The following is a 26784-nucleotide window of genomic DNA, read 5'->3' as shown; positions in this document are numbered from 1 at the left end:
GGGAAAGGGGGAAGAGTACGAGGCAGGGAGGAGAGGAGAGAGGGGGCTTCAATAGGGATGTAAAGCGAATAAATAAATAATTAATTAAAATCTGCTTAAAACAACAGAAAACATTGTTACTCAAAACAAAACAGCATTCATCCAGTGCTTTACTTCTCCATTACCTGGTCCTTGTTTTATGGTTTCTTTTCTTATATAGTAATATAACGCTTGGGTTTTGAGATTTGACACCTTCTAGCACCATTCCTTTTTTTTAAAAAGTATAATTTCCAAGTCACATTCTAATTATTTTGTAAATAAACTGAATTTTTAAGTGCACTATATAAAACATGATCTCTTGAAATGGTGATGGTGCATTCCTGTGACCCCAGCACTCAGGAGATAAAGGCAGGCGAATCAGGAGTTTGAGGCCATCTTCAGCTACCATGTGTAAAGCTAGCCTAGGCTACATTACACTACATTAAACTCTGTCTCAAAAACAAACATAACTTTACAGGTAGAAAAAAATTATGAAGTACCTGCTTATAATGAAACTGTTCTGTAACAATCACTGCATGGCATGGTACTAAATTCTAAATATGATAATCATATAACATGTTATAGTTATAACTAATAGTGGCTAGAGGCCTTCAATCCCTCAGTCTGTGTCCCGCCACAGACCAGCTCAAACTAAGCACAACTAAACCATTGCGTTTGCTCACGCCTAGGTCAGGATGGTGACAATGCAGAGCAGTTAGACAGCTCAGGGGAAGCATACTCAGTCCTTTCCAAGGGAGTTTCTCTGCTCCCCAAAAGGAGACAAAGAAACAGTGACTTTCTCATGACTAGAACTGCTACAGTGACCTTGTGCAGGCGATGAGTACAGCAAGGGGCTAACTCATCTGAGGCAATATTGCTGCTTCCTGGTAAGCTAGAAACTGCGGCAGTCAGGTCCCATCTTAGCCAAGATGCTATTCCAAGCTCCACGGAAGCTGCTCAGATCTGTTAGCACACTCTCTTCCTTCAAAAGCATTGACATGATGACTCAGAGAAATCAGTTTCACAATATTTCTTTTGTGTGCGTGTGCTTTTTTTCCCCCTGAGACAGGGTTTCTCGGTATATCCTTGGCTGTCTTGGACTCACTTTGTAGACCAGGCTGGCTTCGAACTCACGGTGACCCTCCTGCCTCTGACTCCCAAGTGCTGGGATTAAAGGCATGCGCCACCACACCCAGCAATTTCACAATATTTCATGTCTCTACCAAGTCTTTAAATTTAAAAAGTAAAATAATAAAAGATCCCACTGTGAAACAAACAATCAAACAAATATATCTTTAATACTCTGTGAGCAAACCACAGCCGTAATGCAGGGTAGAGAATGCTGAAATAGGACAGTGAGTTTTTGATGGAAGAAAGAAATAAGAATATATATGAAGAAGGGGTCAGAGCAGCAGGCAACCAGTTTAGTGCAGACCTACACAGGCATCATGGGTAGGTTTTCTCACTGCCATATTGGAGACATAAGAAAGATACCCATGGCATTCCCATTTCACAGATGAACAAAGTAAGGCTGAGAGCAGATGATCACTTACAGGTAAGGGCAAAGCCAGCAGGTGGAAAAGGGTGGTCTACTCTATAAAGTCTGGCTTCCTGACCCCAATGACACCAGAGGAAAAGTGACAGAGAGAGTCACTCTGGTCCATAGCCCAATGAAGGCTATGTGGCTTTCCCCCAAGTCCTCAGCCCAAGAGACCTCCAAATGGCCAGCTCAAATCTTTTAAGGGAACTTCCAGCATTCACCTGGTTTAATTTGCTTAGTCATTACCTACCAAATAACTGTTTTCCCATCCTACTTCCCACAACCAAATGCCAGAAATAACCTAAAATCTTTGTGTGTTCTCAGCAGAAAAACAGATGAGATGTTTTCCCTCTAATTTTGTTTCAAAGCCATGTTCAGCTTCAACTTAATTATTCAAAAAAAATAACTATTCAGCCTGGCATGGTGACATGCACCTGTAATCCCAGCACTCAGGGAGGCAGAGGCAGGTGAGAGCTCTCTGAGTTCGAGACCAGCCTGGTCTACAAAGTGAGCCCAGCACAGCCAGGGCTGCATGGAGAAACCCTGTCTTGAAGGGGGAAAAATATTGTTCCTATTCTTCTCTTTTTCCACACCTCCCTGGGACTTATCAGTGAACAAAACAGCAGTGGGCGTGCGAAGGTGAAGATGAGTGGAGATTCAGGGCCCATCACTGCATCTATAGTGACACTACAACATATAAAGCCAGGTGGAAAGGGTGGTGAGGTCGTCTTGCACATATCTGGTATGCTCTACTAATGGACATGGGGTTGTGATGTCAGATGCTCCCTCTCCTTTTGGGATTCTTTGTGCTAGAAATTGAGCCCAGGGCTTCCCACCTGTTAACTGCACATGCTCCTACCACTGAGCATCACGTAACTTAACCCATGAGCTCAGTTCCTCCTTGATAAACCCCAAGTAACTCTCTCTTGAAGGACATTAGGGAGAATTAAATGAATGGAAAAGTTGAAATTGCCTAGCACACAAAAGATAGTCAAGAAAGGGCGGGGTGTGGTGCTACACGCCTTTACTTCCAGTACTCAGGAGGCAGAGGCAGGCGGATCGCTATGAGTTTGAGGCCAGCCTGGATTACAAAGAGTCCAGGAAAGTCAGGGCTCTGTATAACAGAGAAACTCTGTCTCAAAAAACAAAATCAAGAAAGGCTTTCTTTCATCTGAAAAAAATATAAAAAAAAAGAAAAAGAAAAGATAGAGAAAAGAAGAAAAAGAAATTATATGTCTTAATCGCAAGCCTATGTACTGATCAGCATTTATTTGTAAAAGAAAAGGCTGGGCAGAGATCTAGTCTGACCAATGAATCTTCTGCAGGAGGGAAGGGGGTACACTGGGGTACATCCTCATTGGCAAATGAGACTGTGAATATCATTAATGGTGCAAAAATTATGAAATCTTCCCAATTTATGTTTAAAAAGGGAACAGTCAGAAAATTCTCCTTGAGTTTTAGGAGCCTCACGTGGCCCAGATGAGCCATCCTCTTGCAGGGAAATTCAGCCTGAGAACCTATTTGATGTCCACTTTTCCACATGCCATCTAAACACCAAATTCTTATAAAATCAGAAACATGAGTCAGTAAGCCCCTCCCACTAAGTGTTGCAAAAGGCTTTGAACATTTCAAAGCAGCCCTCCAAGGGCACCAACTGGCCCTTTATTCATCCCCCAGGGTGAGCCTTCCCCCCTCAAGTTGTCCCTTCTACAGATGTTTGGGAAAGGTGCAGCTGAAAGGACAGCTTCCTGCTGTGCTCACTCCTTTAGATGCTCCCCACAGGAAATGAGGACATTCCTGGATTCCTGGCATTCCCATCCCTGCCCCGCTAAACACTCCTGGTGTCAGTCTTCCCAAGGAAGGGGGAGGGGTGGTAAGGGGAGCACAGGGCACGCAACACCCTCTACAAAGTGAAAAGTGAATCCAAGCTTCAGGAAGAATCCCAGATGAGGAGAAACAGCCCAAAAGTAGCCAAAGGCAGACATTCCCAAGTGTTCATTCTGAGCAACTTTTACAAAGACAGCTCAGTGTCCTCTTGGCAAAATCTAGAGGAGCTCTCTGCATTGGAATGGGAATGTGGCTGATGACAGGGCTTAGCACAAGAGAGAGCTTAGAGTCATTTTCCAGAAACACACACACACAGAGGCATGCACATACAGAACACATGGGGGGGGGGGGGGGAGAGACTGTTTTTGAAGTGAAAGTGGAAACTCACCAAGAGCTCACAATTAATATTTCTTTCCAGGTGTATAGATAAGCACATATTTGTGGTGATCTCCCAGAAGTCTAAGTGGTCCTCTATGCTTTTATTTACTTATTTTTAAAATATTACTTATGCAACAGTGGTTTGCCTGCCTGCATGTTTGTGCACCATATGTATTCAGTGCCCAGGAAAGCCAGAAGAGGGTGATAGATCCCTGGTTGAGAGCAGCTGGATGGGTGATGGGATCAAATCCCTGGTCTTCCGCAAGAGGAACAAGTACTCTTAACCACTGAGCCATGCTTCCAGCGCCTGCTCTATGGGTTTTCAGTTTCTGAAGCCAGACGTGGTGGACACACACCTCTAATTCCGGCACTCGAGTTTGAGGCTAATAGCAAGACTAATCCAAAACAAAGACATGAAACAAACAAGACATTTCATTTCTGTAAATGAAGTTTATGCCTTTGGAGGATGGCCTCAAAGGAGGGGATAATCATGAGGAGGAAAGTCAGGAAGGCGTTCAGGAACACGGCTTGGTTCTATTCAGTACCTGCTTCCCAGGCAGCTTCAACTGTCGTGCACTGTGTGGGCTAAAGCATTAGAGGATTCTTGCCGAGAGGAGTGTGGTGGACGGCATCCACCTGTAGTCTTGGCCACACTTGAAGGGCTGAGTCAGGAAGGCCCCTTGAGCCCAGGAGTTCAAAAGTTAGCCTGGGCAATATAGCAAGAACTGCAGCTCTTACAATAAAATAGTAATAATAATAATAGTTCAATTCATAATTCATTTCCGTTTTCAATTTTGTTTGATTTGAGGCAGGGTTTCTTTTTGTATCTCTGACAGTCATAGAACTCGCTCTATAGACCAGGCTGGCCTCAAACTCATACCGCTCTGCCTCCCAAGTGCTGGGATTAAAGGCATGCACTACCACCACCTAGCTCATAATTATTTTTCAAGGGAAAGGAAATGCCAGCCTTATTTTGAAACTGTAGTTGTGGATAAGCAAAATGATTCAAGGACATTCTTCATGTTGCCTTCAATTGTACTCCTCTGTAAGCCTGTAACTCCTGAGTATATTTTTTAATGATTTATTTATATATTATTATATATACAGTGCTCTGCCTGCATGTATACCTGCAGGCCAGAAGAGGGCACCAGATCTTGTTATAGATGGTTGTGAGCCACCATGTGGTTGCTGGGAATTGAACTCAGGACCTTTGGAAGAGCAGCCAGTGCTCTTAACCTCTGAGCCATGTCTCCAGCCCCATTCCTGAGTATTTTTCAGTGGTTCCTTTGGACTATTTTTACCAAGGCCTCTAGTTCTCCACAGCTTTATTTTTGCTGCTATTTCAGCTTGTGGCTTTTCAGACTTTTTTCATGGTCATTAATAACATTCCTCCCAACACCTCCTGCCAAAGCAATTTTTGTCCAAGTTTGGTTTGTTAAACACAAACAGCAAATGTTTCCAGCTGCCCATGGTTCCTCACTATAAACCCTTAAATCTGCCCTTATTCTTCATAGGCTGAACCATGTACCTATGGCCCTTCATCATCCTAATGCGGACATGTATTACCAAACCAGGCCACCAGCCAAAAATAACAGGAAGAACCCATGGCAAGCAACCAATGAGACTAATTTTTGACTAATTTCATCTTCTAATCCTCCAACACACACAGGTGGGAAGTGGGCTGGTGGTGTGGGGCGGAGAGTGACTATGACACCCACGGTTACACTAAGTGGGATGATGGGGACTCCCAGAGCCATGGGAGGTTTTCTTTGTTTCTCTAATTACTGTTCTGTGATGCTATGACAGAACCTAGGACTCAGACACAAGGATTAGGCAAGCTCCCCACTACTGAGTTATCCCCAGCCTTTTCATATAGGGCTTTTTCTTTTCTTTTCTTTCTTTCTTTCTTTCTTTCTTTCTTTTTTTAAATTATAGAAAGTAGATAGCCAGACATGGTGATCCAGCTCTTGCCTTTAATCCCAACACTCGGGAGGCACAGGCAAGCCGATCTCTGTAAGTTTGAGGTCATCCTAGTTTACAGAGCTAGTTCTAGGATAGCCAAGACTATACAAAGAAACTGGGACCGGAAAAACAAACAAAGAAACACAAAAAGAAAATAGGAAGTAGAGACTATAATAGAAAGGTATCATTGCTGTGAATAGCATATTCTATGCATAGAAAATAAATATAGAGAGGACCAGAGGTAACAATGTACTTTTGTAATTCCAGCAAATAAGAAACAAAAGCAGGAAGATCCACACACTTGAAGTAAGCCTAGGCTACACAGTGAGACTCTGTGTGAATGTACACATGTGCACAGACCTCCCCCCCCACGCACATGTATGCGCACAGACACGCCCCCCCACACGCATATGCACAGGCATGTGCACAGACCGCCCCCCCCCCCACAATGCACTGGCACCTTATGTCTTAGAAGAGGCCCTCTGTCAAGCTGTAGCCATAGTTACACCTCAATTAGCTCTGCAGACTGAGGCCAAGAGACGCTGACCCACAAAGCCTGGTTAAAACCTAAGAATTCTCACTTAATTAACTCTTCAAAGCTCCTCCTTGTTGAAATTTTTTGTTCTGTAACAAATTAGTTGCAAATTCATCAGGCTTCACTCTGTCTCATTTTTAGACAGATTTCAGAACTTTTACGGCAGGGTTAACAACTTTGACAAACAGAAAGTCTAAAGGAAAATAGACCTGGTTAAGACTAGAATGTAATACCGAGTCTCCAAATGAACAAGGAATGACTGTAAGGAAAAACTAATGCAGTACATACTAGATCAAGGATCAGACTTTTTTCCTTACTGTAATCTGCTGAATCTGGAAAATGACCAATGTACATATAAGTATCATCAGGGATGGTTCTGAATGAATAACGCTGGAAAAGCCCGCTCAGTGGCGCTTTGCTCCAACAACGGCCCCTTTGTTTTGAGGATAATGAACCCCTGGCTCATCTACATATCAAATGCAAGTTGTTTTTATCCTGTTTGTATAAATAAGACATCTCTAAAATTAGACAATAACGAAACTGTCTATGGTATCCAGTTTCCTTTTGCAAAACTAAAAGCAAACACAACAGCCATGTTTGGAGGCAAAGTCACACCATCCCCAACTGCTTATAAATGAGGCTTCCCACTGCGATATTCTGAAGAAGCTGTACAAAACCGCCAAGAGAGCTATCAGCCCCGGATCTCACAAGGGCGCCTACCAGAACCCCTCTCATCTGCACTTTGGTAGATGTGTGGTAGACTTACTCTACCTTGCTGGTATCAACAGCTGATGGGGTACAGGTATGATGTTGAGGCTCACAGTGTCAACAACCGGTTTCCAGGGATGGGCGTCACCAGGGCAGGGACCCTCAAGCTGCCACACTTATAGACTACCAGCAACTGCCTGCAAAGGGACTGTTCAAGCTTACTCACACCTAATAGGTCTATGGCTCTGTTGCATTCTAACTCTAGACCCAGCTAATTCACTTGACTAAGGACTGAATCTTCTCACACTTCACCTACTGTATCTGTGGAATTAAAGGCATAATCCAAAAACTCCCAACAGCAGGATCATCTTTCTTTTCCTTTTGTTGGTTTGTGTGTTTTGAGATAGGGTCTTAAGGGACTGGCCTAAAATTCAGTATGTAGCTGAGGATGACCTTGAACTCTTGGTCCTCCTGACTCCACCTTCCAAGTGCTGGGGAAAATAAATAGGTATGTACCACCATGCCAGGCTCAGGAACCCCAAGGTTTCTCAGCTCAGCTTCAGCTTAATTTTCTGTCTGTCCTGCCTGGTACCATCCATTCTCTCCCTCCTCTCTGTGTTTTCTGGGCCTTTCTCAGTTCATTACATGAGAAGAGTCTGAGTCCCAGTTGGCAATTCCCATGTATAATTTAACCCCATAAACTAAAATCATTTTTAAATTGTCCTAATTTTTATTTTTGCACCAGTTTCCCCACCCACCTAACTAGTAATGTGGTCATAAATTAACTCAATGTTAGCTAGACATGGTGGCTCATACCTTTAATCGCAGCACTTGGGAAGCAGAGGCAGGTGGATCGATGTGAGTTTGAGGCCAGCCTGGTCTACAAAGAGAGTCCAGGACAGCCAAGGTAACACAGAAAAACGCTGTCTTGAAAAACAAAAAACAAAACAAACAAAAACAACAACAACAAAAAATTAACTCAATGTTTTCTGTGTCACCCTTTTAATTCAGCAACCTTAATTTCCGTTTGTTTAATGTATTTATTCGGTAGTACTAGAGTGAAGTCAGGTCTTCACGCTGCTAACCAAGGGCCCTAACACTCATTTGTATCCCTATACTTTTTAAGGTCTCAAATGTCCAGGCAGGCCATGGACTTGTGATCTTCCTGTGTCACCCTCAGGAATTGTTAGACTTACAAACATGCACTACTACACCCAACTTAGACACCCTTTTTAGAGAAATGTTTTCCCAGCCAGGCACCTTGACACACATCTGTGACCTCAGCACTTGGAAGGTTGAGGCAGAAAGATTAACTATGCATTTGGCTATACAACAAGTTTGAGGCCAGGGGACCTTCTCTTTCAGTTTCTGCACATGTCTACTGATTTCCAAAACATACAGCCATCCCAATATTTATTTTCCAATGTTTTCTGATCCGTGTGTTTTGTATTCCTTTGTAATTCTTGGTTTCATCTTCAATTCTACCACTATCCTTCTTAGTGACTCACACCAAGGGAAATCAGAACACACAGAATGGACCCAGAAACCTGTGGCTATGTGGAGGAGGTGGGGCAGGTCAGGGTCCAAGCTGCTCTGCCAAGGCATGAATGAAGAATTGTGGACCTCGTATGGCTGTATTCCCATATTAAAACCTCATTTCTTTTCCCAGAAAGAAGCATAAAAGTAAGTTGGTTTCAGACGGTGGGGGGGGGGGGGATGTGTGGAAATGCTACAACAATTATGAAGCCAGAGCAGCTGGGGGCTGTTAACTTTAATTGAAGTTCAGCCAGGATGTTTCAAGTACTAGGAAGTAGATTTAGTTTCTTTATATTCAGATCACCCTCCACCCCCTACCCCCGGCCCTCCACCCATGCTTCTCTATTTCTCATGACCAAGGCACAAAAACAAGCTGTTCCCTTCATTCCCTTGAACTGTGGTTGGAGCAGCAATGCTTTGCTGACGTTCCTCAGCCACACTGGAGAAGCTGGGTCAGGGTGGAGATCAAGCACTGTAGCTGGGTAGGGAGAGTGGCGAGTGTCACTTCCCTGTGGCTGCTGGAACAGGTTAGCACACACACCACACATTTCTTCCCTCAAGGTTATGGTGAATCTAAATGAAGTCGAGCTGGGCATAGAGGCTCTTATGTGAAAACTCAGCACTTGGGATGCAAAAGAGATTATAAGTTTGAGGCCAGCCTAAGCTTCATGGCAAAATCCTGTATCATACCAATAGGATGGAGCTGTCTGTATCAGCCCTCCCAAAACTAACTAAAATCCAAGAGGTCATGAAAGGTGGTTCCTATGCATGGGCACCTCACACTAACTAACCTGTTAGGTTTCTATTTGCATTCTATTTATTATATTGTTGCCGACAAAGATCTAGTCCACCTCAAGATGGAAGTGCTAAAATAGAAGCGCAGGATTATAACAGGCCTGGGAGAAATAAAGATACTCTAACTATCTCCGTCGAACTATCAGATTATTAAAATAATGAAGCCCAAATACGTGGGACTGTTCACTGGGTGCAGTGGCGCATGCCTTTGATCCCAGCACTCAGGAGGCAGGTAGGATCACTGTGAGTTTGAGGCAAGCCTGGTCTACAGAGCGAGTCCAGGGCAGCCAAGACTACAGAGAGAAACCCTGTCTTGAAAAACAAAACAACAACAAAAACACAATGTTGCCAGGAATCTCAAACTGGGAGGAGAGGGCACCCACTAGAGGAAAGGAAAGAGATTGCACGTGGTTCTAATAACTGGTCAGACCACCCAACAGGTCAAACCAGAAGCCCAAACACATGGGTTAACAGTGCGCAGGACCACATCCGGTCTGGGGCTGCTTAGATGCACATAGCCTTGGCCTTCTTATTTTAAGTATTATCTCACTTCAGGACACTGAAGGAGGAATTATGAGGTTGAGGGGTTCTCTAGATCTCTTTATCCCCAAGGAGGCTGCACTGAATAGATCTTTTTTTTAGTTTGACTCGTTTTAATTAGCTTATTAAGAATGGGTGGCTGGACCTGGCTTGAGGTACACAGTGACCTTCAAGCGCAAGCTAACAGGAGCAGAGATCACAGTTCAGCCGAGGGTCAGAGGAGATAGAGAGTGAGTGGCTGCTGTAACAGGTTCCCACAAACAAGGAGGCATGAACATGACATGTTTCTGCTCTTACAATCTTGGAGGTCAAGAGTCTGAAGCTCGCTCAAATAAAGGATCTGACAGTGCGTTCTCCCTCTGAGAGCTCTACAGGAAGAACCCATTGCTTTGCATCTAGAAACTACCAGAATTCCTTGACTCAAGGGACCTTCCAATCCTACTTCAGGCAGCGAGTGGGACACACCTGTCTAGTGTCAAGTTTCCCTGTGACTCCTTTTCATAAGGACACTTTGTGGCAGTTAGGGACCCAGTGGGTGGCCCAGAATAATCTTTCCATCCCACATTCTTCAGTTCAATGAGGGCTTGTCTTTTTTGCCAAGTTAACCACTCAGGGTCTAGGGCTACAGATGCTGACATCTTTGGGGAGCCATTACCCATAGTGCTCTTACTCAGTTGGGTTCCCTGGAACAAGTCTTCCTTCCAGTCCTATTCACCTAATATAATTTATGAGCATAAGGACCGGGAATAGGCAAGATACAGGAAAAGCTGGTCTGTGAGTACCAGCAGAGAGACTTTGTGAATGCTCTGCTCCTTTCTGGTCACAGATGTCCCTTTACCAAGGTATTTGGTAGCTCAGCTGTCTGTAGTCCATTTTCAGCACACACCTAGGCATCACATCATTTCCCTTTGCTTGCATGCAGCTCTTGTTCCACATTCCTCAGAGTTCTACATTCATTCACCTATCACATAGAAGCTCAACTTTGAACCACAGTTGGACTTCAAAGTCCCAAATGCTCACTTGTGCCAAAGCCTCATTATGTTCCTGCCACTTAGATTCTGTTACTGTGTCCTAGACTGAGTGAAGGGAAGGGATGAGCTTTGTCAGGACTCACCAAACCTCTTGTAACCGAAGGATTGCACCTCCTCTTCCTCTGCAAAGTCGTCTGTAGATAGAAACACACAGTGTTAGCCCTGGCAGAGGCACAGTAGCACAGACTGAGGGCAGGATGCAACCGCCCTGACCCCACCAGCAATACCCTTCCCTTCCCTTAAGGTGCCTACCACAATGGCTTTCCTTCTGCTTCTGGGACTCCCCCAGGGCTTCTGAGGAGGAGTATTAGCCCTTTGCACTGGCTAAAGTGCTCTTCCTTCTTAATTCCTTCCAACCCAGGCCCTCGCTAACTCTGACTCCTTGAAGACCTTGCATTCCTGGACCACCCAACCTCTTTCCTTCAGACCCATTATTTCAGCCTTTCTCTCAGATGTCATCCTCATTTGTTTACATGTGTACACACGTGTGCATGTATGTTCACTGCTGTCATTGTACTTCCTATATAGACTGACATAAATAAACTCCCATTGCTTATAATGGTGCTTGTTAAAGAGCAGAGACTTGATAAAATGTTAGTGAATGAGTGGCAGAATAAACCAACTTTCTAAGATAAGTTATCTGCTCAATCTGTCCCCAGGCGATGTTGCCACCAACTACTGAAGTGTCTCAGAACTCCCAAATTGCTCTTGAAACGACAAGCAGATCCTTCCTCACTCCTCTGTTACACAGAAAAATCCTGTCTCCAGAAAACAGAAAAACAAAAACAAACAAACAAACAAACAAGGATAACTGAGGTCAGCAGATGGTCCCCAGCCTGTCAACAGGCAGCGCGTCTATGGAGTTCCTAGATATAGAAACACAGTGGTGACAAAAGATTTATCGGCCAGGCTTCCTACCAAGAGCCATCAAGTCATCTAAACTCGGACATGACAAAATTCCTCACTCAGGGACCAAACACTTATTGTGTGTTCTACCAGATATGTAGGTCTAGAGAGAGGAGGTCCTGATCAAATATACACTCCCCCATTTACAACAAATAGGGCTATACCCTAATAAACTCGTTATGTGTTAAAAAGTATTATGTTTAGGATAGAGTCAGAAAGAAGCAACCCAACATCATAGCTTAAAAATTCTCTCTAGATGGCTTTAATTGCTAATAGTATGCAAACGCTATGTAAATAGTTGCCTAGAACTTAGGGAGTGAGTGGTGACAAGAGAGAAATCAGGATCTGTTCCAAACAGACACTTTTGTCTATTGTTTCAATCTACTCTTGGTTGAAGCCAACAATGCAGAATGTGAGGCATGGAAGTCTGACCATGCATGCCTATAGCATAGCCAAGTGGACAAGAGGTAATAATGATGTTCATTAGCCATCAGCTTTCACTATTAGCTGTAGCCCTTCTGCTACAAGATTCTGCATCAACAAGCAAACACTGGAGATTAAGCAAACATAACTGAAGATTTCACAATAAAAACATAGCTACAGATTAACATGGCCCCTCCCCCAACAGCAAACGACTTCAGTCTTCCAATTTGATCTTTCCACCACCACAACTTTTCAGGTCTACCAGTAGTCTGTCTGCTATTCCTCGTCTGATGTTTTCCATGCAGGAGAAATAGTCCTGTTTAAGCAGGACTTCTCCTGAAATCTCCCTGTGTTTCTCACAATTTTTGTTATCATAGTGTTCAATTCTCATCCAATTAACATGCTAAAACAGTGAAGAGCCAAAGAATGCAGTGAGGGGCTAAAGATACAGAGAGCCTAAAGGACGGATGAGGTGAGGGGCTGAAAGAAACAAAGAGAGCCTGAAGGAAGTAGTGAGGTGCCAAAGGAATCATGAGGATGTTTCTTTACAGCGAGGAGCTAAAGGAAACAGTGAGGGACTGAAGAATGCAGTGAGTAGCTGAGGGATGCACTGAGGAGGTGAGGGATGCAGGACACAGGGAGGGACTGAGGGATGCAGTGAGGAGCTATGGGATGCAGTGAGGGGCTGAAGGACACAGGAAGGGACTGAGGGATGCAGTGAGGAGCTGAAGGATGCAGTGAGGGGCTGAAGGTTGCAGTGAGGAGCTGAGAGATGCAGTGAGGAGCTGAGGGATGTAATGAGGGGCTGAGGGATGCAGTGAGGAGCTGAGGGATGCAGTGAGGGGCAAGAGGGAAAATGGCTCACTCACATTTCAGCTCAAATGGTCACATTTCAGCTTCTGGTCATCCCCAAAGGGTTCACCATTCTTCCAATTATTATTTATAGCATCTGACTCTGAACATCAAAAGAATCCTATGAGGGCTGGAGAGATGGCTCAGAGGGTAAGAGCACTAGCTGCTCTCCCAAAGGTCTTGAGTTCAATTCCTAGAAGCCACATAGTGGCTCAGAACCATCGAAAATGAGATCTTGGTGCCCTCTTCTGGTGGGCAGGCGTATATACAGGCAGAATATTGTATACATAATAAATATACATACACATATTTATTATACATAATATACATACAAAATATACATAATAAATCTTTTTAAAACAATCCTATAAGATATGAAGATTCCCATAAAGTACTGTAATAACCTTTGACTGGGGTTATCAAGAAAAGTCTTTGTAAAGAAGTGTCTTAAATCAGTCTTTTTCCAAATTTTTTCTTTGTGAGGGAAAAGGGTTTCGAAAATGACACTTGCAAGATCCCAAGCCTGGGGTTAGGAAGTGGGACCCAGGAAACTGTTTAGCTTTGTCTCCCTTAAAAGTTCTTAAAAGTTGACTCTAAGGGCTGGGCATAGTGGCAAATGCCTTTAATCCCAGTACTCGGGAGGCAGAGGCAGGCAGATCTCTGTGAGTTCGAGGCTAACCTGGTCTACAAAAGTGAGTCCAGGATAGTCAGGGCTGCCACACAGAAATCATGTCTTGGGGGTGGCGGTGAGGTAGTTGACTCTAGAATCTGCCTTTCCTACACTTCAAAGCCAGTTGCAGAAGACAAAAACTTGTATCCCAGTACTCACAGCAAATGAGTTACAACTGCCTGTAACTCCAGCTCAGTGAGATACGGCCACTGGTGCAATAGTGGTATTTTTATCTTGTGGGTAACCAACAACTGTCTAATTGGACTTGAGGTCCTTGCAGTAGGAGGAATTTCCTGCCTGGTTGTGTAAATATAACTAAATACTCATGGATGGAATGTTAAAAGACCCTGAAGAACCTACTACTGCCGTTTTCCTAAACTAACATAATTTCTAACTATATTCTAATTATTTATCTTTATACCCACATATAATTGTAGCTTTCATCTCTCTAAGAGGCTTCTTTTTGTGGCAATGGGAACAATTATAGAGCTCCATGACTGGTCAAAATGTAGAGAATAAGCGATTATAGGGTACCCAACCCCAGTTGGTACATCTATAGCACATCTCCTACATCTGAACAGCGAGGAAACTTATGGAAGAGGAGGTGGAAATAGTGTACAAGTCAGAGGACCAGGATGCCTGCTGTGAGACAGGGTCTTCTGCACACACAAGGGAAGCTGAACCCAGGACCAGGATGCCTGCTGTGAGACAGGGTCTTCTGCACACACAAGGGAAGCTGAACCCAGGACCAGGATGCCTGCTGTGAGACAGGGTCTTCTGCACACACAAGGGATTCTGAACCCAGGACCAGGATGCCTGCTGTGAGACAGTGTCTTCTGCACACACAAGGGAAGCTGAACCCAGGACCAGATGCCTGCTGTGAGACAGTGTCTTCTTCTGCACACACAAGGGAAGCTGAAACCCAGGACCAGGATTGCCTGCTTGTGAGACAGGGTCTTCTGCCACACAGGGATTCTGAAACCAGGACCAGATGCCTGCTGTGAGACAGTGTCTTCTGCACACACAAGGGAAGCTGAACCAGGACCAGGATGCCTGCTGTGAGACAGGGTCTTCTGCACACACAAGGGATTCTGAAACCCAGGACCAGGTAGCCTGCTGTGAGACAGTGTCTTCTGCACACACAAGGGAGCTGAACCCAGGACCAGGATGCCTGCTGTGAGACAGGGTCTTCTGCACACACAAGGGATTCTGAACCCAGGACCAGGATGCCTGCTGTGAGACAGGGTCTTCTGCACACACAAGGGATTCTGAACCCAGGACCAGGATGCCTGCTGTGAGACAGGGTCTTCTGCACACACAAGGGATTCTGAACCCAGGACCAGGATGCCTGCTGTGAGACAGTGTCTTCTGCACACACAAGGGAAGCTGAACCCAGGACCAGGATGCCTGCTGTGAGACAGTGTCTTCTGCACACACAAGGGAAGCTGAACCCAGGACCAGGATGCCTGCTGTGAGACAGGGTCTTCTGCACACACAAGGGATTCTGAACCCAGGACCAGGATGCCTGCTGTGAGACAGGGTCTTCTGCACACACAAGGGAAGCTGAACCCAGGACCAGGATGCCTGCTGTGAGACAGTGTCTTCTGCACACACAAGGGAAGCTGAACCCAGGACCAGGATGCCTGCTGTGAGACAGGGTCTTCTGGACACAGCAGGAAAGCTGTACCCATGAAATCTCAACAATATGGTTGTTTAAACAAGACCTGATCAGTGACACCACCAGGTGACATGCAAATGTAGATGTGAAAATTTCACAGCGGCCCATCCCTAGCCGAAGAGCTGTAAAAGGACTCTCTTGCATCTGTATGGAAGCATCATCACCTGTCAATAAAAGTTGATAGTCTATTAGAAGAGGCCAGAAATAGCAGATGGGAGTTCTGGCATGGAGAGGGCTGAACTCTGGGATGTAGTGTGGGGGCAGATACAGCCCAGACTTGTAGAAAGATGGACACATAAAACTGGAGGAGAAATAACCATGAACCACATTTCATGAGGTAACTGTGAGCCACATGGCACATGTAAGATAGATAAGCAGGTAATTAAGTTATGAGATAGCCAGGGAAATGAGCTGAGGCTTATGGCCTGGGCATTTATTCATAAATATAAGGCCTCAAAGTCATTATTCTGGGAGCTGGAGTGCTGGAGAAAACACTCAGGGTTACAAAGAGCTACAGGGAATCAATGGCTATTGAGAAATGGAAAATCATTTCTCTCCAGGGATAGGTCCCTTTATAGGTTATCAAATCTCAAGTGGCTAGCCCTAAACACACTTCCATATGAGCAACACTAACTAAAGTATTGTGTAGGGGTGGGTGTGCGTGTGTGGGGTAGCAGTAATTTAAGAAGCTGCTATGAATTTGAGAGGGAGTAGGAGGGCCACTGGGAGAGTGGAGGGAAGGAAAATGGATAATAATTCAATGCTCTTGTATGAAATTCTCAAAAAAATATTTTTAAAGAGTACTGCTTGCCTAAAGTATTTACTTTTGTTTTGAAATTAAAGTTTAGATTATTTTAAGTTATATTCAAGCAGTGGTCTAAATAATTACCAAAGTTGATGAGACTTGGGGGGGAAAGCTCGTAATTCCTCTTACAATCACACATGTGCAAGGCCAGCACTCTACCAGTGGGATGGTAGTTCATCCCTTTTCAGTAAGTTGTCCAGAATGGCCTTGAACTTGTGACCCTCCTCCTAGTGGTTGAGATCACAATAATCAAACCTCCAGGACCTGGGAGAACTCTGAATTTGATCTCCTTATGTCTAGAGTATCACATTTTATTTCACAGTGACCCAATTTTGTCCTCTGTGTTTCTTTTAACATTTTTTTTCAATGACATTATATTAGCTGCTTTTCTCATTAAGTTTAAGGAAAGTAGCTGAGTGTAGTGGCAAACACCTTTGCATGCCAAGCAGCACCTGGGAGACAGAAGCAGGCTGATCTCTGAGTTCAAGACCAGCCTGGTCTACAGAATAAGTTCCAGGACAGCCAGGGGTACAAAGAGAAACCATGTCTCAAAACCAAATACAAAAACAAAGAAAGCTTAAGGAAGGGTCTGCTTGTGTCATGGTTTGAGGGTACAGCCCACCATGGTGGGAAGGTATGGTCACAAAACAGCTACCATGCAGGAATCACCAACAGGTGGAAGCTGGCACGCAGGGCGCTTTCTCCTTTGTTTGTTTGTTTCTGTTGTTTTCTTGTTTTTAGTTTTTAAGGCAGGGTCTTTCTAAGTAGTCCTGACTGTTCTGGAACTCACTAGTAGAGTGAGATGGCCTTGAACTAACAGATTCACCTGCCTCTACTTCCCAAGTGCTGGAATTAAAGATGTGTGCTATCAAGGCCAGCTTTCTTCTTCTTCTTCTCCTTCTCCATCTCCTTCTTCCCCTTCTTCTTCTTCTCCTCCTCCTCCTTTTCCTCCTCCTCCTCCTCCTTCTTCTCCTTCCTCTTCCTTCTTCTTCCCCCTCCTCCTTCTTCTAGTTCAGGTCCCCAGCCCATGGAATAGTACCAGCATATTCAAGGTAGGTTTTCTCTGCTCAGTCAAACCTCTCTGGAAACTTCCTCAGAAATTCATCCAAAACTGAGTCTCTTAACTAATTCCAAATCCTTTCAAGTTGCAAACCAACCAATAGAGACATTCCCTAATAGAATAATATAACCTGAAATATAATAGATTCAAGATAATAAATCAGTTCAAATCTTTCTTTCTGTACCTAACCTTACTACCTATTCCTCGCCTCAGGCATGTTCCACCTGTTACCCATGATTCCAATTATTTATGCATTGTCTTAATCTTGTCCCTTCAAGTTCCTTGTGGATAAGCTTCATTTGTGTTACATGGTATTTCAACATTGACTTATATTGAAAGTAAATACCAAGTATTTGTTCAGGCGAAGTATAGCTCAGTGGTAGAGCTTTTGCCTAGCATGTACACTCTCCTCAGTTTGATCCCAAGTACCACCAGCAGAAAACCTGAAAACTAGTTAGAACTTGGTAGCCCAAATAGAAACAATAAATAGAACTGTGATAGTTTAATAGATAATTAACATTACTAATGAAATAGACATGAGGTCACACGGCTAAAAACTTATTAGATGTAGTTACATCTGTCCTGATGCTAACAAATGAGCTTCATGTTGTGATGTCTTGGATGTTGTATCCTTATTGCTGTAACAGATACCTGAGAGAAGCAACTGGCAGAAGCTATGCTGGTTAGAATGAAAATGTCCTCCGCAGGCTCACATATTAAATACATGGTCCCCAGTTGTTAGAACTATCTTGAAAGGATTAGGAGGTGTGACCTTGTTGGAGGAAGTATATCTCTTGGTGGGGGTAGAAAAGAAAGAAAATTTAAACTTTTTTTAAAAATGTATTTTGTCATCATCATCAGACCCATGGAAATTTTTTTTTGTATTTTCTACCACTATTTTATCAAAGAGGGAAAATGGACCATTATTACAATGACAAGTTCCCTGTGTGACCCTGTATTCTGGGAAGGGCTGATTCTAACACCATCCCAAGAATGGCAGTGAAAAGAGCTATCGCATGTGAGCAGGGCACAGTACCAACACAGACAGCGCACTCCTGCCCCAGGGCACTTTCAACACATTAGTAATTTGAAAATTACTTTATCTGCAAAAAACTAAGGATTTGCCTTCAAGGTCCTAACTGTATCACTTGATTAAATTAGTATAAATGTTTCATAACCGGGAATTACATTACTGCCTGAAGATTACAATAATAGTCTTATGTTACAGTGACAAGTTCTGAACACTAGACACTCTTCTGAACAACTGATCCATACTGATGTACTTCATCCTCAAAACACCCTCCTGGATAGGCAGCTATTACTGTTCTCACTTCGCAAGGAAACGGAGGCCCTAAAGGTGCTGAATACTTTTCTGTGGTCACTAGGCACTCTGATTTCTGAGCCCACACTCCTGTGGCCATACAAAAATTGTCAGGTTCAACTCTTGGGTTCGCTAGCATAATTATACTTCGTGAGCTGGTATCCTCTTAAAGAATGTACTTTCAAGTTGATTGGCTTAACCCTCAAATAATAAATTGTTTATAAACATCAGCCAGTTTCCCAACAGCACTATCGGAAGAAAAGACGGCTCAGAGAACTGCTTGTACTGTCCAAGAGCCAAAGGCTAACTATTCATACACCATGTCAAACAGCCATCTTCTGAGGTGATGAGTACTGCTTCCTGAGACACCCAGTTAGCTATGATATTGAGCCATTTAGGAAACATAGGAGCCATGTTTAAAATGCCAAGTTCAATAAGTATGCTTAATTAAAACCTCCCTCCATGTTGAATGCCTTGATTCTATAGTTAAGAATAGTGACTGGATATTTTTATTATAAATTCTGGGGTTAAGAGTCCCCAGGACCCTTGAGATCTTAAATGTGGAATTACTAATTTCTGTTTACCTTGGCTTTCACTGCTATGTAATTAAGAATGTCCCTTAAGCAATCAGCAGAGTCCTTTCAACATGGTATATTGGTTTTGGCTCTTCAAATGACACCTGTTTAAGTAGAAATCAAATCACTGTTTGACCGAAAGTGTTGGGTGTATGATGTGGTTAAAAACTGTTTTGTCAGCACTAGGGAATGCAGCTCTTTCTATAGAGAATGTCTAAATCTCCTTTAAAACCTGTCCTTTCAGGGGCCACTGAGACAGCCCAGAGGGTAAAGGCCATCGAGTCTGTTGACCTGAGTTCAATGCTTGAGATCCATAAAGTAGACACAGAGAAGTGACCAATATAATATCTTGAAGATTCTGCAGATTGCATACAAGTGGAAGCAAAGTTAAGAAGAAATTAGTAACTCCACATTTAAGATCTCAAGGGTCTTGGAGGCTCTGTTGCCCCATAATTTATGATAAAAATTTCCAGGCAATGGTGGTGAACACTATTAATCCCAGTACTCAGGAGGCAGAGGAGTTAGATCTCTGTAATTTCAAAGCCAGCCTTGTCTACAGAGTGAGTTCCAACTAAAGCTTCACAGAGAAATCCTGTCTCGGAAAAAAACAAAAACAAAAACAAACCAACAACAACAAAATCAGTACTTTAAGTGCCCTAGCATATGCATGCCCACACACATAATAATAAGTGTAATAAAATGTTAAAATAAATTAAAATTAAAATCCATCCTTGAACATGCTCTGGAGGCTGAGGCAGGAGGACCACAAGTGTTAAGACCATCCCTGGAAACTTAGTAAGATGCTATCTCAAAAGAAATAGTAGATAAAAGGGGATATAGAGTACTGGATAACTATAGAGGAATTTTAATTCAGAACATGGCTCCTCTGTCAAGAGATCAGATCCAAACATGCCTTTAATCCAGGAGACAGGGGCAAGGGGAGGGCGGGAGGGAGGAAGGGAAAGGAGGGGGGGGGGGGCTTACCGGGACAGTACTAGAGAGAACTCAGGTGAAGACTGAATGAGCCAGAGAACAAGAAAAGGCCAAAGGATTAGAGCAAACTGCTGGAGTTAGTTTGAGGCCAAGCAGAGCAATTCAGCAATTGAGAGAGAAGCCAGATTGAATAAATCAGCTGGAAAGAGAGTTTGAGCCAGAACAGCTGAATTGAACCAGCCAAGCCAGAGATCAGTAAGAACAAGAAAAGATGAGCTTATTAATTATTATTAAGCTTAGAGGCTGAAAACATTCTTGGCCTAGGTTAGATTGTACGTAGCCTAGAAGGTTCCAGGACTAGGCCTAGATTAGCAGACAGAGGCAGTAAGCCTCAACTGAAATAGTGAATAAAAGAGCCTTTTTCATGTAACCCATATAAGACCCTAGGCTCGATGCCCAGTGCCCACTACCACCACCACCACCACCATCCCCCAAAAAAAAGAAGAGGAGGAAGAGAACAGAAGAGGAAAGACTTTCGGTGGCATTTCTAGGCTTAAAGATGGACAGAGAATGTGTGGATTCTGCATTCAGACTGAGTTTGAATACTGATTTCCACTGATCATCTGAAGTCCTTGAACTCAAAGGGCAATCTCTCCAAGCCTGTCTGCCTATCTGCAAATAATAAATGAGAATAGTTATTAACCTGCCAATAATAAGCAACAAATAACAATGACTGGCATAGCAGGAACCCAAGAAACAATAGGCATTACTAACAGGGAAAATAAAAGCCAGGTGGTGTTGGAGCATGCCTTCAATCCCAGCACTCTGAGAGGCAGAGACATTTGATCTCTGCGTTTGAGCCCAGCCTGGTCTACAGAACAAGTTCCAGGACAGCTAAGGCTACACAGTGAAACCCTGTCTCAAAAAACCAAACCAGAAGGAAGGAAGGAAGGAAGGAAGGAAGGAAGGAAGGAAGGAAGGAAAGCAGGCAGGCAGGCAGACAGGCAGGCGGGCTGGCGGGCAGGCGGGCGGACAGGCAGGCAGGCAGGAAGGAAGGCAGGCAGGCAGGCGGCAAGCAGGAAGGCAAGCCGACAAGAACTGGGGACATTACATGGCCCACCAGAAATGTCTAAGAAAGGAAGGACATCATCCCTGGCATTTATTTTCCAAGCCAGGACCTTGTTCCCTGTCCTCCAGCATTTTAGCCACAGCCAAGTCTCTGGAAGCTAAGACAGCCTTTGCCTTGTGATGACACATACTGCCTGGCAGGAAACCTGGCTTGCCACCAATCTGAGCTTCCTCTCCAGGGACCTCGCCCCTTCCTCCAAGCCTTGTGTCACATTTGCCTCCAAGGGGGATGATCCACATGTGTTTACCCAAGGCCAAACATACTTTTCTGTCACTAAACTTGAATCTGTGTTTTCCCATCTGAAAGCTAGTACTTTAAAGGCTATGTAAATACCCTGGCTTCAGAGGTTTAGAACTAATATTTTAATGAGAATAAGCATTTATTAGAATACTAGACATCCAGTTATAGCCTGGATGGAAAGCTACCATGTGCTCGCTTCTCCTGACACACTATCATCATTGGTGATGAGCCACTGTGCCAAAGGGCTGGGAGCCTGGGGCGGGGAAACCATGGGAATCTTGGGAAATTGTATGGTAGACTACAGGGAAGATCTATACTTAACAATAATTAAACCCAGGCTTAAGAATGCCAAGTATCCCTAAACTAATGAAAAGTCAAAAGCATAATTAGGTTGTAAATTAGCCCTGCAAAGGAAGGGCAGCTTGGATGCCCAACCAGCAAAAGAAAAGAGGCCTCACTGCATGTCTACTTCCCTGCAGAAAGCAGGGTCACTGGGTGTTCCGTGACACGAGGTTTACCCTGACAGGCTAGTTTGCTTATCCCAATCAGCAAAAGAACCTTTGAGATTGACTAAGAATGCACGCTGACTGGGTTTGGGAGAAAACAGATGGTGGCAGAAATAGACCTCTGACCAGTGCACAGTTAAAGTATTATTGCCAAGCAGTGTTATACAAATGTTTATATACAGAAATCAGCTGTTAAACTCTGTTGCTTTTTTTTTTTTTTTTTTTTTTTTTTTTAGACAAGGTCTCAGTAGCCCAAACTGGCTGCTTGGCTTAGGGTGGCCCTGAAATTGCAATCCTTCTACCTCTACCTTGGGAACCATCACATACCTGGTTTTGCCTTGCATCAGGATATTAAAATCGTTTTTATGCATTCTAAGCAAACATCCTACCAGCTAGGCTACATCCCAGGCCCTGAGCATTAGTTATTTGACTGCATCAACCTCCCTGGGACAAATGAGAATCATGGTTTGGACCTCCATAGTCCCATGTGGTGCTGGCTGTTTTCACTCATCTCTTAGGCAACAAGTGATTCTACTCTGAAATTCACCAATATTCTCGACATTCAGAACCAGGAATGTGATTTAGTGATGATACATCTAACTACTCCAAAGGCCAAAACCATGAGATTTATGGAGTTATGAGATAATTGGAAACAAACTAAAACAAACTGTATTTTATTCAGCTTGGGAGCTGACGAACATGGGATAAGAGAATTTTCTTCTGGGAATATAGATAGAATGATTTCATTATTTTGGGACTTGAGAATCCCAGGATGGAAGCAAGAGAGCAAAGAGAGATGTTTGCTGAATGCAACAGATAGGTGTCGCTCCAAGTCACAGCTGGCTGGGACAATACAAAATGGGGTTACTGAAGAGGGCATGACCAAGGTTTAAGCATCAGAATTTAAAGTGCTGAATATTTTAACACTGTGGTTTGACAGATCTAGAGGTTGTTTAACTAAAGAATGCTAAAGGTGAGTTATCAGTATCCAGACACTGCTTCCAAAGAGTCAAACCCCAAACAGCATCAAATTACAGGGTGTTCATGCTCCTCAAACAAAATGGTTCAACGATAGAGAACATGTTTAAAATGTGGAAAGTACTGGGTTCAAGTCCTAACGTCACAATAAAGAAATATACACCACGCATGATGGAGCACACCTATAATACCACATTCTCAAGGCTGAGGTGGGAGGATCATTTTGAGTATGAGGTCAGTTTGGGCTAGAGTGAGGTCCTGTCAAAACCAACCAACCAACCAACCAACCAAACAAACAACCAAAAACCGGCACAGTACTGTCTATATCTACTATACACCCTCCATATGCTTTAAGCCAGCTTAAATGACTTACAAGATCAATAGTGAGTACATAGTTGCTACACTGTGTCATTTAGGGACTGACAAAGATAAAAGTCTGTACATGTTCAACACAGATGTGATTTTTTTTTCAATTATTTTCAATCGTCAGTTGAGTCTTCAGATGTAGTCTACAGAAGGCTAACCATAGTGTTTAAGCATTTAAAGTCATAGTACTTTTATTTTAAAAAGAAAAAAAAATAGTAATCATGACCAGCAAAGTACTGACTAGAATTCCTAAGCAATCCTCCTGCCTCAACCTCCAGAACAGAAAAGTCAAATTCCAATGAAATCAAATGAATTAGAAACCAAAAGACATAATCGGGACCCCAATGATCCTGTTGTTGGGTTAACTACCTATGGCTAGGTGTCAGAATAATTACACTGGGTGGGGAGAGGCTGTGTTCAATCCTCAGCACTGCCAAAAATAAAGTAAAATGTCAAAACTTTAGTCAGGCCTAGGGTCTCAGGCACAGCACCTGCAACCCCAGGGTCCAGGAGGTGAAGGCAGGCTGATTGACAGGTCCAGCAGCCTGGGCTACATAAGACCCTGTTGTTATTAATTAAATGAGGTCTTCAAGTTGTGAAGGGTGGCACACACATGTCATCTTAGCACTAGAGAGGTTAGGACATAAGGATCAGGAGCCTGCTTGGGCTATAGAGTAATTAACTAATAAAATAAAACAGGCCTTCAAAATGGCTAGCTTATGTATGGACCCACCAGTTCCTGGATCCAGTCTCCCTGACAGAGGCAGAAAGTGATGGGGGCTAATGGGCTCAGATCACAAAAGGTAAATCATCAGCCTTCTCCAAGGTTTCCAACCTGGTCCCCAGTGAGTCATTAATTCTCACCCAAAATGCATTTAAAACCTGTAGTTGTGTTTTGCATTCTAGAGCTAGGCCTGCTGAGAAGGACCTAAACTGCAATTACTACATCAAGCTTGAACTGATGAGAGAGAGAGAGAGAGAGAGAGAGAGAGAGAGAGAGAGAGAGAGAGAGAGCAAGAGCTCTCCTGGGTGGGAGTAGGGGTGAGGGCGCGCTCTCCTGGGTGGGAGTAGGGGTGAGGGCGCGCTCTCCTGGGTGGGAGTAGGGGTGAGGGTGAGTGTGTCTTGCCAAGAATTGAGAAACTGCTAGATTCGACCACTGGCCAGAAGATCGCCTTGGAGTCAGTCATACTTCTGCAGCTCCAGCTACTTGGAAAGCTGAGGCAGGAGGTCCTCAAGTTCACCGCCTGAGCTTTCAGGCTCTAGATCAGCCTGAAAATCTTAGGGAGATCCTATCATTATGTCTTAACTAAAAAGCAGAGAGAGTCATGGACACAGTTCAGTCTAATTTCATTGGCGGGGGTGGGGGGGTGTAGAAGAACCCTACCTAAGAAACATGCATATTTCCTAAGTTGTAAATAAGGCCAGAGAAACGGAGGCAGGGAGAGAAAGCATGTCACAACATTTTTCAAATTCTTGAGGCAGAAAGTTAATAGCCAGCTCTAAGTATCCTTTCCTTGGGATGAGCCTCTTAGCACCCGGCATACAGCCCCGTTCCTTGCAGGGGCCCCCGAGTCCCCTCCAGTGAAGACACTCAGAGCCTTTGGAGGGCGACTGAATCCACAAGACCGGGATCTCCTTGTAGTTCAGCACGAGCTTCATTTCACAGAAACCTTCCGGAGCGAAGTTACTTTCCAAGTTCCTGGGGCTCCCGGGGCGCCCCCCTCAGCAAAAGCGATCGCAATGAGTAGTCTGGAGCCGCTGGAAACTCGGAAGGCATTTCTCACTCAGCCCGGGACGGCGCTAGGAATGAAACGTGTTATCCCAGCCCCAAACCGGGAACTCCAGCCTTGCATAAACACCACACCCGCCCATTTTTTAACGAGACGCCCCCCCGCCGCCGTGGTCCAACTGTAATTATTTATCTCCCGCATAAATCAAGGTTCCGCTGACAAATCCGCTTGTTTTCCACTGCACTGAAGGTTGCCCCCCAAGGCCGTCCTCTCCAGATCCTTTTAAAAGGCAAGATAAAAATCTGACACTTCCATAAACCAGCCTGCGGAGGACACCACCTCGGGGACCAATAGCAGCAAGGTTTGTGGCACCCCTTGGGCACACGTGGGGGCAAACCATCCCCTGGATGGACGCAGGGAAGGGACGCGGAACAGGGAGCAGTTATTTTCCAGTCAGTGGATCCAATGGAGAAAGATGCCAAACGCACTTTCCGAGCCAGCTGAACTCCGCGGGCACATAATCATTGCCAGATGCGCGGCGCGCGCACATAGGACATCCCGAGTCCCGGGGAAACAGCCGGCCCGTGGCACTGTGACGGCTGGGACCGCGGAAGGGTCACCGGGCGAGGGCTGAGGACTTGGGAGAGTGGCAAGCGCGGCAAACCCACCCGGAAGAATATGATGCCTAGCTCTCCTCCGCATGTTTTTTCAATTACAAAGTTGGAAACTGAAATCTGTAAACAACGACTTGGAACTTTCAAACGACTGCGGGAACAGATGGGGAGGAGAGCCCCTGAGCATTTCCCAACCCCAGCCTCGAGGGATCCGGCGGTGCCGCGCAGCGTCTCCCGAGTCCGCGCGCGACGCCGGCGCCTGGGCAGCTCCTGGAATGCACCTCCGCCGACCTCTCGCGAAAGCCACCCCAAAGCCGGCCGCCGCCGTACCTTTCATGGTGACCGAGGACACGCGCCGCACGGAGAAGTCGCACCAGCGTCGCTCACTGCACGCCCATGGCAGCCGCCCGTGCTCTAGCCTAAGCGCCCCGCTCCGCTCTCTGCTGCCGCGGGCCCGCCGCGCGCCGCTCACCCCGGGCGGGAGGCGCCGCTCCCCCTCGCGCCCCTCCCCCTGGCCTCCTGGCCGGCCGCGCCCACGCCCCTCCGCAACCTTCGCCCCGCCCTCGGCCGCTCTCCCGGCCCTCCACGACCGCCCGGCGCCCTCGTGGGTCCCTCTTCCTACTGCCGGACCTGCATCCCAGAAAAATTCGGAGAACAGCCCCTCTGCCGGGAAGCCAGCGCTTCACCCTCCGAGCGCGCGAGGAAGGCGCTGCTTGCTAGGCTTGTTTCTAGAAGGCGGACCATCTGTAAGGGTGTTGGGCAGAAAGTTGGGGAGCAGTGAGGCCACAGGGGTGGCGCAGTAAGACTGTCCTTTTGTCGAACGGCTCTGGGGGCGTGGAGGTCCTTGAGGTTCAAGTTTGCAAGGGCCTGTGTAAATTGGTGTTGGTTGCGCTCTAAGAAACGCAGATCACACTGCCAGACAGACACTGTCCTACTGAACTCCGACAAGATTACAACTTTAAAGTTTAAAGGATCTTCCAGAGGTGGTTTGTTGTTTGCTTTACTTTTTCTAAAAACAGCACCTCCTTTTGGCTGGAAAAGTTACTCTACCACGTCCCCACCCCCAACTATGAGGTTGACTCCTGTTTTAACACCAGGAAAGGTGGCCTAGATGAGAGCCTTTCTAAG

The 26784-nt window shown here is 44.9% G+C and overlaps 1 protein-coding gene across 2 annotated transcripts in view; it reads right to left on the bottom strand.

Annotated features, from left to right (window-relative positions):
* Colec12 (collectin subfamily member 12) overlaps positions 1–26135 on the bottom strand; it is a 165229-nt gene extending 139094 nt beyond the window's left edge. For both annotated transcript variants that reach the window (XM_051163721.1, XM_051163720.1), the window contains exons 1-2: positions 25987–26135; positions 10954–11004 (exon numbers count right to left, since the gene is read on the bottom strand). In XM_051163721.1, coding sequence (XP_051019678.1) covers positions 10954–11004; positions 25987–25993 — 58 coding nt within the window. In that variant the 5' untranslated portion in view covers positions 25994–26135. The remainder of the gene's footprint in view (positions 1–10953; positions 11005–25986) is intronic.
* Positions 26136–26784: the final 649 nt, after the last annotated feature.

Source organism: Acomys russatus, chromosome 20 (genome assembly GCF_903995435.1).
Source record: "Acomys russatus chromosome 20, mAcoRus1.1, whole genome shotgun sequence".
NCBI classification, from domain to species: domain Eukaryota; kingdom Metazoa; phylum Chordata; class Mammalia; order Rodentia; family Muridae; genus Acomys; species Acomys russatus.
The sequence above is the reverse complement of the archived record's forward strand: the minus strand, read 5'-3'. Positions and strand labels throughout refer to the sequence as shown.